Raw genomic sequence first — 13140 nt, forward strand, 5'->3', positions numbered from 1 at the left:
CAACACAACAAAGGTAATAATTGAGTAATTAGGAAAAAAAACGACAACAACAACAACAGCAGCACAGAATTCATTCATTATCATTATTGATAGTATAATGAGTGATCAATAATTATAAAAAAAAAAATTCATATTACCCATTCATTATCTATGAAAGTAATTTGGACTACTACTTATGACTGGCTAATTGCACCTTTGTTGGTTTTTTTTGTTGTTGTTGTTGTTATTTGATTCACAATCATTAATCGATAATTTGAATCGAATGATAAAAAGTTCAGTAAGGTAACCATTACCAATCACCGATTTTGGCTTTTTTTATTATATATTCGGCATATTTTTTTTCTTCTCGTTCATTTGTTTGTTTGTCCATGAATTTACATTTGGTGACGCGAGCGTGGCGGCTATCGATTAGAATTTTTTTTTTGTTGTTGTTGTTTTTTTTCAACAACAACATTGTAACTAGTTGTTGCATTTGCTTACGACACACAAACAAGCTGATCATTTTGATGAATTTCAGGTTAAAAAAATTCCAAACGTCTCATGTGACTCATTTTGGTTTGATTTTTTGAAACTTTTCGGTAAATGATTTTTTGGTTTGTTTTGGTTTTTGTCAACCATCATCATCATCATCATCATCATCATCGTATATATTGATCATTCATTTATCATTTATTTATATATTTCAAATTCTGATCAGTTACCAGAAACAAAACAACAACAAAAAAATTTTTTTTTTTTTTTTGATTGCTTCTGCTTTCCACTTATTCATGTTTAGTCAGTTTATTTATTATTATTATTCTTAATGATAATGATTATTATGTTTAACGTTTCATTTCTCGATGTATCGATTTTTTTCGGTTTCATCTTCTTCCTTATTGTTATTATTACCATCTTTGAAATCGATAATTTTTGCTCACAAAAAAAAGAGGAGATTCTGATTCTGGACCACTACCACCACCACCACCAAAACTGCTCCCCCCATTCGAATAAAAGCTGGTTTGTTTGGGAAAAAAAAAATTTGAATAAATTTTTAATTAAAAAGAAATGGCCAATTTATGTAGAATTTGCTAATTTTTTTTTGTTTTGTTTTATTGTTGCACATTTGTATTTTAAACAACACAAAAAAAACATTGCAGAATTTCTTGTCGATTCTTTCATTGTTTTTGTTTTTTACCGAACAAACGACCCATAACGAGCTAGAGAAAGAGAGAGAGAGACAGAATAATTTCTTTTATTTAAATTAATGTCTAAATCGATCGATGGAATTATACAAAAAAAAAAAATATTCACCGCTTGATGTCGTCGTTTTTTTTTGTTTTCTTTTGTTTTGTTACAATTTTGTCATTAACCTTTAAAATTGGAAATTGTCCAAATTAATCATGCATGTTTCAAGTGCTGATGATGAACCAATAAATCAATTTTGAACAACAACAACAAAAATTCAAATTAATGTGGAAAAAGTACGGAAGAAATGTGATTAGCTGATTGATTGTGAATTAATGGAATTGAATGAATGAATTATTGACTACTACCACCATCATCATCATCATCATCATCACTATTTTGTTGGGCCAAAAAAAAGCAATGAATAATCATAGATTTGATGCCAAACCAACAACACAACATCATCGAAGAAAATAAAAATGATAACTAGAAATACTACTGTGCAATAAGCTAATAATAAGCTTTTTATTTATTATAGACGTGTATATGTTTTCAATATAATTGGAAATTTGTGCATGGAACCATCATCATCATCATCATCATAATAATCATCATTTGATCGGCTAAATAGATGGATGGATGGATGTGAGTGCAAACTGTTCGTTTTTTTTTTTTTTTTTTTGATTCAATTCAATTTCAATGTTGATGATGATGATGATGATGATTAGTTTGAATATAAAAGCCCCCCCATCACTAGAAAAAATAATGCAATAAAGTTATGAATCTATAAAGAGAAATTGGTATAATTTTGTTATTCAATTTCACCACCACCACCACTACCACACCCACCCCACAGAACACCAAGAAAATTGATCACAATTTATATGCATTTTTTCCTTTTTTTTGCTGCTACACCACCACCACCACCACCACCATCAGCCAAAGTCATTTTTTTTTTCGTTACTTCAGCATCAATTATCGAGAAGAAAAAAAAATCCATCCATCTTAGTCACATCGTCCAACTTTTTTTTCTGGTTATGATACATAATATTTGGTGGGATTAATATGGAAAAAAAACCAGAATTTCCTTTTGGCTTTCCCCTTTAAAAAAAAAATTTTATTGAACCTAAATTGATGCTTTAATATCACATTTATTCTCGTTTGTTCAATTCTCTCTGGCTCATTTCCTACTCCGTTTTTAATCATCATCATCATCAAACACATTTAATTGGCTATAATGAATCGATAATGACACAGATATCATCATTTTTCTTGATAATTTTTTTTTCTTTTTTTTTGGTTTGTTTTCTGAAAAACTCGAAAAAAAAATTTTTTCTATTTATTCAGCCATTTAAATCTATCGCCATCATTTTGACATTGATAATACACCCAGAAAAATTGATGTGCAGTGCACACACAAAAAAAAAATTTCGTAGTGGAATCCATTTCAATATACCCAAAGAATACACACATACACACACACACATATATATATAAAACTGCAACAAACTCCACCATTTATATTTACTACCACCTTTTTTCATCATCATCATCATCATTTACAGTACATATAAATGTTATATATATATATAAAACGCATGAATAGAGAGAGAGAGAGAGAGTACCACAATTAGAGAGTTATATCGTTTTTAAATACAAAAAAAAAACTAAACGATAGTAAACACACACACATAAAGAAATAAAATGGGCGGTAATCATCATCATTTAATGGCCAATGATTGGAAAAAAACTTTTATCAATAGGCGGTGCTTACCATTACAACAAAAAAAATAAAGAGTGTTTTTTCTGTGTGTGTGTGTGTGTGTGTGTGTGTGCATTTTTCCAGTTAGTCAAAAAATGTTTTCTTTTTTTTTGTTTTGTTTTCATAAGTGAATGAGAGAGAGAGAGAGAGAGAGAGAGAGAGAGAGAGAGAGAGAGAGAGAGAGAGAGAGAGAGAGAGAGAGAGAGAGAGAGAGAGAGAGAGAGAGAGAGAGAGAGAGAGAGAGAGAGAGAGAGAGAGAGAGAGAGAGAGAGAAAATTGTATCTTTGGATGTTAGCGGCCGTTTTTGTGAGTGTCTCTCTCTCTCTATCTCTTTCTATTTCTCTCATTCATTCAATCAAGTTTTAACATACCTACATTCATTCATTGAAAAACGACTAACAAAAGTCGTATCAATTACAGTCGACAATATACACTTAAACACAAGTCTATTTTATTATCCATCATCATCATCATCATCATCATTATTGTTGTTGTCGTGATCATAGAGCATCATCATCATCACAGGTACTCACTCTGCTATTTTCTCGTTCAATATCATTTTGTTTGCTCGACAAAATAGCAAGCAAGCAAAACATTTTGTTTTTTCATTTTTTACCTGAAAATTGAATTTTTTTTTCTCATTATTTATCAATTATCATTTGTGTGTGTGTGTGTGTGTGTTTGTTTGCCAGTGCAAGTGTGTTTGTATATTGAAATAAATGAAATTTTTGTGTTTTTTTCCTTTAAAAAAAAAAAATTTAAAATTTGAAATTCATCATCATGACCATTGATATATCATCAAGCCATAATAATGATAATTCAAATGATAATTCAACAGTAACAATTAATAACAATAATAATAATAAAAATCGATTAAAACGTCGTCGACGACGTATTTCATCATCATCAACATCGACATCTTCGTCATTAAATTTACAAGATAAAATTGATACAAAAAAATTAAATTTATCATCATCATCAACAACAACAGCAACCATAACAGAATCATCACATAATAGTAATCCATATATTGATTTTATAAATAATACACAAATGATGACCAGTTCGATACCACCACCACCACCACCATCCTCAGCTACAAATGATCATTGCGGTGGTGGTGGTGGTGGTGGTGGATCATTATTAACTATGGGCCATCATCATCCACATCAACTTCATCATCATCATCATCATCATCCAACAATAAGACAATTTATACATCCAAATATAATGACACAGATTGGACATCATCAACAACATTCTCATCATCCTCATCATCATATTAGTGCATTTAATCATTTAAATTTTAAAAATCTTTCATCACCACCACCACTACCACCACCACCACCATCATCATCATCATCATCATCACCAAAAACAATTGTATCGCAACAACAACAACAAAAATCATCAAATTCATTAAGATCAGAAAGTCATTCAAGTAGTAGTGAAGAAAATGTTGGTAATGGTGGTGGTGATGATGTAAAAAATCATCATTCATCAATAATGAATAGGCCTAAATCATCATCACCACATAATAATAGTAAAACAGATTCTGATTCTGATCTTGATGTTGATGATTGCGATGATAATGATGATAATCATCAAATGATGATGATGGAAAACGAGAGAAAATCATCATTTTTCATCAATGATATATTGAAAAATTCATCATCGACAACAATTGAATCGGATATAACAACAACACCATCATCAACAATGATCAATGCACATGATTTATCATTACGTGCAGCGGCATCGGCAAATGCATATAGTTTATTTGCGGCAGCTGTTGCGGCAGCCGCTTCAAAGCCAAATAATGATCCAAAAAATGGTGTCGGTAGTGGCATAATGATGGCCAATAATAATAATTTTCCATCATCAGCCAATACAGTAGCAGCAAATTTTTTTAGCCAAATGAATCTATTATCATCACATCCATCATCATTAGCGACAACAATTAGACAGCCATCAATACAACCACCACCACCACCACCAGTACCGCCACCATCAGCATTTGGTTCATTATCAAACATACCATTAACAACAATGGAACAGATACAAAATGCGGCAGCAGCAGCAGCAGCCGCAGCGGCTGCGGCTGCGGCCGCCACATCATCATCAATACATTCATCAAATAATAGTACAATAGCTGGAGATAGTGATGGTGATTTGGATAATGACTGTATGGATGATGATCTTTGTTCATCAAATGACGGTGAAGATGAAAGTAGTAGTAGTAGAGGTAAGTGCAACCAAACAATACAAAAAAAATTATACAAACACACAGAAAAATCACATTTACCTTTTTTTTCAAAATTATTACAAAATAAAAATACCGAAAAAAAATGGTAATTAGTAATCTGAAAACGAAAATACAGAAACGAAGCTACCGAAATGTCATTTTTTTGTTTGTTTGTTTTCATTTTCTTGAAAATCTAAAGATCCCTGGAGATTATTGATTTTTTTTTTTTTTTTTTGATTCTAATTCCTTGTGGTGATAATTCCAAAAAAAAAATCAATCTCTATTGATCCATAAAACGAAGCCATGAATTTACCGACAAATGATAATCACTTTTTTTTCATTTACAAATAATGAAAAAAATCAAAATCAATTCCTGAGAGAGAGAGAGAGAGAGAGAGAGCGAAAATTCAAAATGAAATTATCAACGAAAAAAAAATGACGACACCCAGAATATTTTTTTTTTCTTTTGAACTAAATGTTTTTTTCACCGAAAAAAACACACACACACACACGTATGATTGTGAGTGAACAACAATTGAATTGAAACAAGGTGTCGGTATGCAAACAAACAAATTGAATATGAAAAAAAAAAATGGCAAAACAGCCAGAACCAGAGAGAATATTTTCCTATGAAAAAATATTAATTATGAATTCATTATAAAATTCTAATTGATCGACACTTGACCAACCGACTGACTGACTGACTGACTGTTTGGTTGATTGATTGATTGATTGACTGACTGAATGACAACATGAATGTTGTGTTTGTTTATTTGCAAAAAAAAAAAACACACACACAATCAACAATCATTTTTACAGCAGCCAAATACATCAATCATTCACATGAAATGAAATGAAAACACTGACAAATTATAATTGTCAATGTTTTTCAATTTTATTTCAACTTACACACAAACAAACAACAACAACAGAAAAAAAAATTGAAACAGCCAGTATTTTTGAGTAAACAAACAAATAATCAACGTGTTAAGTGTTAAATGATAATGATGATGATGATGATGGCTCTGTCACAGTGTGTGGTTTGAGCATTTGATTTTTGATGATGATGGCGATGAAAATAATGGTCACGAGTTGAATTTTGAAATTATTTTTTTGACTTTGTTTCGTTGTTTTTTTGTTTTGTTTTGTTTTGTTTTGTATGTAAACAACAATTAACAACACTGGGCGTCCCATTGAGAATTCACCGACAAAAAAAAAATTTTTTTTTTAATTGATCAATCGAATGATGATGATGTGTCCGTTTTATTCAACTTTTATGGTCATTTTTTTTGTACGGAATTGAATCCACTCTCAAATAACGGTGAGATTCATTCACACAAAAATAACCTTAGCCTAGGCTTACCATCCATTTATCGGTTTGATTTACAAAAAAAAAAATTTCATTCACATTTCATCATACGAAACAAATGCAATGAAATCACATGAGATTTATATCTGCTGTTCATTTGTCATTTGTCGTTTGTTTGTTGTTGTTGTTGTTATTAATAATGATTTTTGGTCACGCAATTTTTTTTTATTGGTGATTCGCATCCGTTCTTTCTCTCACCATCCATGGAATTTTTGTTTTTTTTCCGCTAAATCACATTTTTCCTGGTCCACACTGTGTGTGTGTGTGTGTGTGTATCATAATTTTGTCCTTGAGAGAGAAAAAAAAATTTGCAAAGTTTTCTGTTGTTTTGCAATTGAAATTGGATTAAAAATTGAAATTCAATTCATTTCATTTCTTTTAAATTGAAAAAAAAAATAATCGATTAACAGCCAGTTTGAGTGTTTTTTGTTGACAACAACAACAACAACAACAACAAACAACAACAACAACAACAAACGATAAATATGAAATTTTCCCGTTTGAAATTTCTTTTTTTTTCCTTTAAATTGTCTCTCTCACTCTCTCTCTCTCTCTCTATAATTCATGTGATTTATCGTCACTCCACTGTCTCTCTATCTCTCACTAATTATTAATTATAACATGGGAAATTGAGACAGAGTGAAACTTTGGAAAATTGTTTTGTTTGTTTTCATCCATTGTTTTTCCTGATAAATTATGGCTCTTAGTGAATTTGGCTTTTAATTGTCAACAAACACGCATTTTAAAATCAGACAGAAAACAAAAAAAAAAAATTTAAATCGAATCAAATCAAATGAATGCTTATGGTTAGATAATGAACGATTTACGATGAAAACCTGTGATTAATAGGATTTTTGTGGCTGCTGCTTTGGTTGTTGTGGTTGTTTTTGTTTCACATTTTTTTTTTTTTTTTTGATTGTTTCTACTTGGGACATTTAGCGGTTTTTTTTCACCATATAAATATGCCAATCAATACAACAAAACACAACGGTGTTGAATCATTAAAAGGATTTTTTTCCCTCTCTCTCTCTCTCTCTCTCTCTCTCTATCGCTCTCTTTCGATAAAATCAATAAAATCAATATCGGTGATTATTGTGTGCACACCAACACACACAGTTTATGATGAAATTCATTCAAGTGGATCAATGATGATGATGATGAGGATAATCAAACACACAATGGATAGATCTTTGATTTGAAAGTAAGAAAAAAAAATTGGAATAATTAGTTATCGATAACCATATGTGTACATAATTGTTATCAATCAATCAAATTGATCAATTTGATTGATTGATTGATTGGTGTGTTGTTGTTGTTGTTGTTGTACAATCACAATATGATGATTAAATGATTCCGAATTGATCATAATGCTGTCATTGGAAAAAGAGAAACAATAAGAAAAGAAAAGTCAATCAGGAAACCAGGAAAAAAAAATCCAATACACACACACAAGGTAAATGAAAAGTGAAAATGCCAACACTGTGTGTGCGTGTGTGTGTGTACGTTTTTAATCGTTTTCATTTCATCTTAAATCGTTTTTAATCGTCTAATCATTGATCATTGATTTGCTCAATCAATTATCAATCGGTTTGATTGGTTGGTTGGTTGGTGGTTATAAATGTCGGTCGACATCAAACAAAACAATTCCAAATGTAAAGAGAAAAAGGAGACAATTGAAAGACAAAAAAAAATGAAAAAGAAATTAGAAATCCATTATCATATCGCAAGAGATCTAAACGAAAGTGGAGAAAAAAAAATCAAAATCAAAATCAATTTCATATCCACCATAAACTTGATTTTTTTTTGTCTCTGTTTCTCGGGCAAATCAATATCTGTTGTCATTGTGTCCGTGATGTTGGATACGACGTTTGTCTTTTTTTTTTGTTTTGTTTCTGTTTGTTGATAATCGAATACCAAAAATGATTTGTATCGATGATGATAATGTTTTCTGTATGTAAATTTTTTTTTTTTGGATGTTGGTGGGTTTTTTGTGCGGCTCATCATCATCTTGAAGCTGTCATCATTTTTGTTTTGTTACCAATTGTCAAGGATTTTTTTTTTTTTGCTATTTATAGATTACTGATCAATTGTTTTTTTCTCGTCTCCCCCATTTTTTCCAAAATCAAATTTAGTTGGAAACAACGACAACATTGTAGCTGATTCAAGATTTCATCATCATGCTCATCAACCACAGCATGCTAATCGAATTATACCGGAATTGAAAATGCAAAAAAAACAACGTAAAGCTCGTACAGCATTCACTGATCATCAATTACAGGTAGGTGTTGTTTTTTTTCGTTTGTTTTGGTCAAATTTTTTTTTTATTATTAATTTTCATCAATTTTTTTTGTCCAATCACTCAAAGACATTGGAAAAAAGTTTTGAACGACAAAAATATCTATCCGTTCAGGATCGTATGGAATTGGCGGCCAAATTAAATCTATCCGATACACAGGTTAAAACTTGGTATCAAAATAGACGGTAAGTGATGTGTGTGTATGTGTACATGCGAGAGAAAGAAAGAAAAAAAAAACATACACCAATCATCAATCATTCAATACATATATATGAATGTCATAGGTTTATTTTTTTTGTTTCGCATTCTTAGGGTTAATTTCGCTTACTCTATTCGGTGGTTATACCTTTTTTTTATTGCTTCTGCTTCTGTTGTTTTTTTTTTTTTTTTTTTTTTGGTTGGCTGACCATCCAAGCTTGACTTTTTTTTTGTTATCAAAAAAAAAACGAAAAAAAAAACCAGAAAGACTCATATGTCCAATCTGATCTGAAGATCTTAAAACCTGAGCAAAACAAAACAAAAAAAAAAAAACAGAAAACAGACAAAATGAACATTTCTATTTTCTCATAATCTTTAATCATACGATTTTTAGATCGATTAAATCGATTGATGACTTTTGTTGTTGCTCGCTGTTTGTTTGTTTGTTTGTTGTGATTATTGGCCATTTTGGTCAATGACCAATGTAATGATGATCGATACTGGAATGATTATTATTATTCATTTTTTTTCCCTTGATAAGCAATATTTCTGGCAAACACAAAAAAAACAATCAATCAATAACAACGACAACAACAGGGTTATGTTTAGTACAGTGAAATAATCATCAATTATTTTTTTTTTGGATGGATAATAATTGAATTTATATGAAACATTATCTTTCTATCCATCTATCGATGTATTGATGATGATTTGATTGACATGAATATTGAAATCTATGTAATGATTATGGCACCAAACAAGTACTTCAATCTAAAATTTTTGCAAAGATGCGCTAATATCGATCAAATAATCATCATTATTTTGGTCAAAATGGTCAAAGATGTGTGTAGTGTGTGTGTGTATGGACAAAAGAAAGACCAGAAAAAAAAATTTGAATTGACGATTAAATTATGGCCTTTCATCAACAAACGATGATGATTTGTCTCTCATTGTGTGTGTGTGTGTATGTGTGTTTGATGTTCTGATCATCATCATCATTATCAATTGATCAGAACAATGATTGCATTGGTGGTGGTGTGTGTGTGTGTTTGTTCAGTATGTATTCTCGATTAGATACATTTGGGTCTAGTTTAAAAGATTTTTTTTTTTTTTTATTGTCAAAACAAAATTTGGCTTCTGTTGCTGCTGTTGTGGTTGGATGTTCAATTCTCCCAATAAAAAAAAATTGACCCAATATCGATCTATTAGAAATGACGATGATGATGAACCATTCAACCGACAAAATGTGATGATGATGATGATGATGAACGAAATTTTTTTTTTCATTTTCTTTATTATTTATAAACTAATTTACAAATCAACACAAATTTTTTTTTTCTGTTTTCTGTTTCATTTTTTTTTTTCATTGGATTCAATCAAGTTGAACGAAAAAAATGATGATGATTGGTGATTGGTTTTTTGTTGTTGTTGTTGTTGTTGATTGCTGCATTCATATTTTTTTGGTCAATATTTTTCAATTGGTCAATACTCAAATGATGATGATGATGATGATGGTGATGATTATGGCGCCAGACACATCAGCAAATGAGAGAGAGAAAAAAAAACTGTCAAAATTTTCTTTTGTATTTTTGAAATGATAAAGAGCGAAAAAAAACTTAAGTTCAAATTGTTGTTGTTGTTGTTACTGTTTGAACTGCTACTAATTGAGTTATATTTTTGTGAGGTCAAAATTTTTAACTTGTATAATTCGATAATGATGATGATGATGATTTTTTTTTTTTTTTTTTTTGATTGATTTGTGTGTAAGATTTTTTATTTTTATTTTTTGCACTTGAAACTAATTTATTTATTTGTTGTTGTTGTTGTTGTTGTTTTTTTTCTCTTTCGTTCCAATATATAATTCTTGATGATGACTGATATTTAGAACCAAATGGAAACGACAAACAGCCGTAGGTTTGGAATTGTTAGCTGAAGCAGGCAATTATGCCGCTGTACAACGTATGTTACAAACATCACCATATTGGTTATCACAATATGGTAATGTGGCTACGGCTGCATTAGCAGCGGCCGCCGCTACAAATCCAACATTATCAAATAATCAGGCTGCTGCAGCTGCGGCTGCAGCGGCAGCCGCAGCAACACAATCTGGCACTACAACACCATTCGATATTTATTATCGTCAAGCGGCTGCAGCATTACAACAAAAACATCCTAGTCCACAAACATCATCATCATCATCGACGACAACAGCAGCAACCTCATCATCTTCATCAACGATAACAACATCAACAATGATTGGAAATGGACAACAACAACAACCACCAATAGCCATTAACAATAATCATCAACATGGTTCTAATTCACCTATTTCAATTCAATCGCCACAATTATCATTATCATCATCGACAATAGGGACGACAATTTCAACACCAACAACTCAATCAGTATTTTCATCATCATCGTCATCATCATCATATATCACACCAACAGCCACAAATATTGGTCGTTTTAATCCATTATATTTAAGTGGATTAAATTTACCAAATCAATCGGCATCAATATTTGAAAATGGACGTTCCATGTCCAGTTTAATGATACCTAAAATGATGATGCCCAATAATGGTGGTGTTGGTGGTGGTGACAATAGTCTAGATATTATGAAAATTAAATCCATTCCAACATCACCACACTCATCATCATCATTATCATCATCGTCATCATCATCATCATCCTCACCAGTGGCGGCGACTACATCGGCCATAACAGCAGGTGATTCAAGTCCTGAACATAATCATCATCATCATCATCAGCGACAATTATCAAGATTGACGCCACCACCCACCACTGCGATTACGGCGACTACAAAATCATCAGATCGATTAAGTTGTTCACCATAAATTGATGCTGAGGTGGACATATAGGATAAATATATTGTGGGCACATACGCACACACACACACATACAGAACAAACAAAACAATGAAGAAAATGTAAAATATCTTTCAATTCATTTTTGGATGAAAATTTCAAATTCACATTTTAAACATTCCATAATCATAATCATCATCCTCATTACACACATATATCTATAATATAGATGAAACATTTTAAATAAATTTTTAATTTAAATTATTTCAATTTCAATTTAATTTAAAAAAAAAATAAACATACAACTTGTATATAATAATAAATAATAATATCTTGTGGCGCCGTCGTATAACGTCATTGATGACGAACTCCAAATCGAATCGTATCACAACAAAATAAACAGACAAAAGAATAAATATTTCACGATTGACAAAATCTCGTAATTAATTCTCTTGTCATCATCATCATCATCATTACCATTATTATTTTTTAATATTTCATAATTAATATACAATTAGTGTTGGTTTGGTGTGTTGTTTTTCTGTTGCATTCTTCTCTTCTGTGTGTTGTTTGTCAATCAATAATTTTCCAAATTCCACACAATTCATATTCATATATATGAATTATGATCTGTATTTTTACAGCCAACATTTCATACACAAAAACACACACAAATACATACAATTTTCTGATAAGTTATTCTCTCTACATTTGAAACAGTGTAATTAATTTTTTTTCTTTTTTTGTTCAAAAAAAAAACAATGATTCCAATCCCAAAAGTATTGTTTTTCCCTGTGTTTGCGTGTGTGTGTGTAAAAGGTGTTTAGTAATTATTATGATTGTCATCATCATCATTTATTATTATTTATAATCCAAATAAATCATTGATTTGACGTTTAAAAGTATACTGGTAAAAAAAAAATTACCACCAAATGGCAAACATCAATCATTCATCATGTTTATGATCAAACACAACAAACCAAAATAATAATGATGATGATCATTGAATGAGGAGAATTTTTTTTTCTCTGATTTAAAATTCGTCCAGTTTACCGGTTGAACGGATTTATTTTCTCATTTCGTCGTCGTCGTCATCATCGTTGTTGTTGTTGTTGTTTTGCAGCAAACACACACTAATGGTTATGATTGATTGATGTGGATGGATGAAAAAAAAATTTTTTTTTTTTGTGGTGAAAAAAAAACTTTTTCCATTTTTTTTTCTCATTCATTCACTCAAATAATGTTACTTGCGGCAATTTAAAAAAAAAATTTAATTTT

The 13140-nt window shown here is 30.6% G+C and overlaps 1 protein-coding gene across 1 annotated transcript; it reads left to right on the top strand.

Moving 5' to 3' along the window:
* Positions 1-3407: 3407 nt before the first annotated feature.
* B-H2 (homeobox protein BarH2) lies at positions 3408-12757 on the top strand. Its single transcript, XM_075735810.1, has 4 exons — positions 3408-5171; positions 8673-8818; positions 8906-9021; positions 10920-12757. The coding sequence occupies exons 1-4, from the start codon at positions 3707-3709 to the stop codon at positions 11890-11892; spliced, it is 2700 nt and encodes an 899-aa protein (XP_075591925.1). The 5' UTR covers positions 3408-3706; the 3' UTR covers positions 11893-12757.
* The last annotated feature ends 383 nt before the right edge of the window (positions 12758-13140 follow it).

The sequence above is a fragment of the Dermatophagoides farinae genome, chromosome 2 (assembly GCF_024713945.1).
Source record: "Dermatophagoides farinae isolate YC_2012a chromosome 2, ASM2471394v1, whole genome shotgun sequence".
Lineage (NCBI taxonomy): Eukaryota > Metazoa > Arthropoda > Arachnida > Sarcoptiformes > Pyroglyphidae > Dermatophagoides > Dermatophagoides farinae.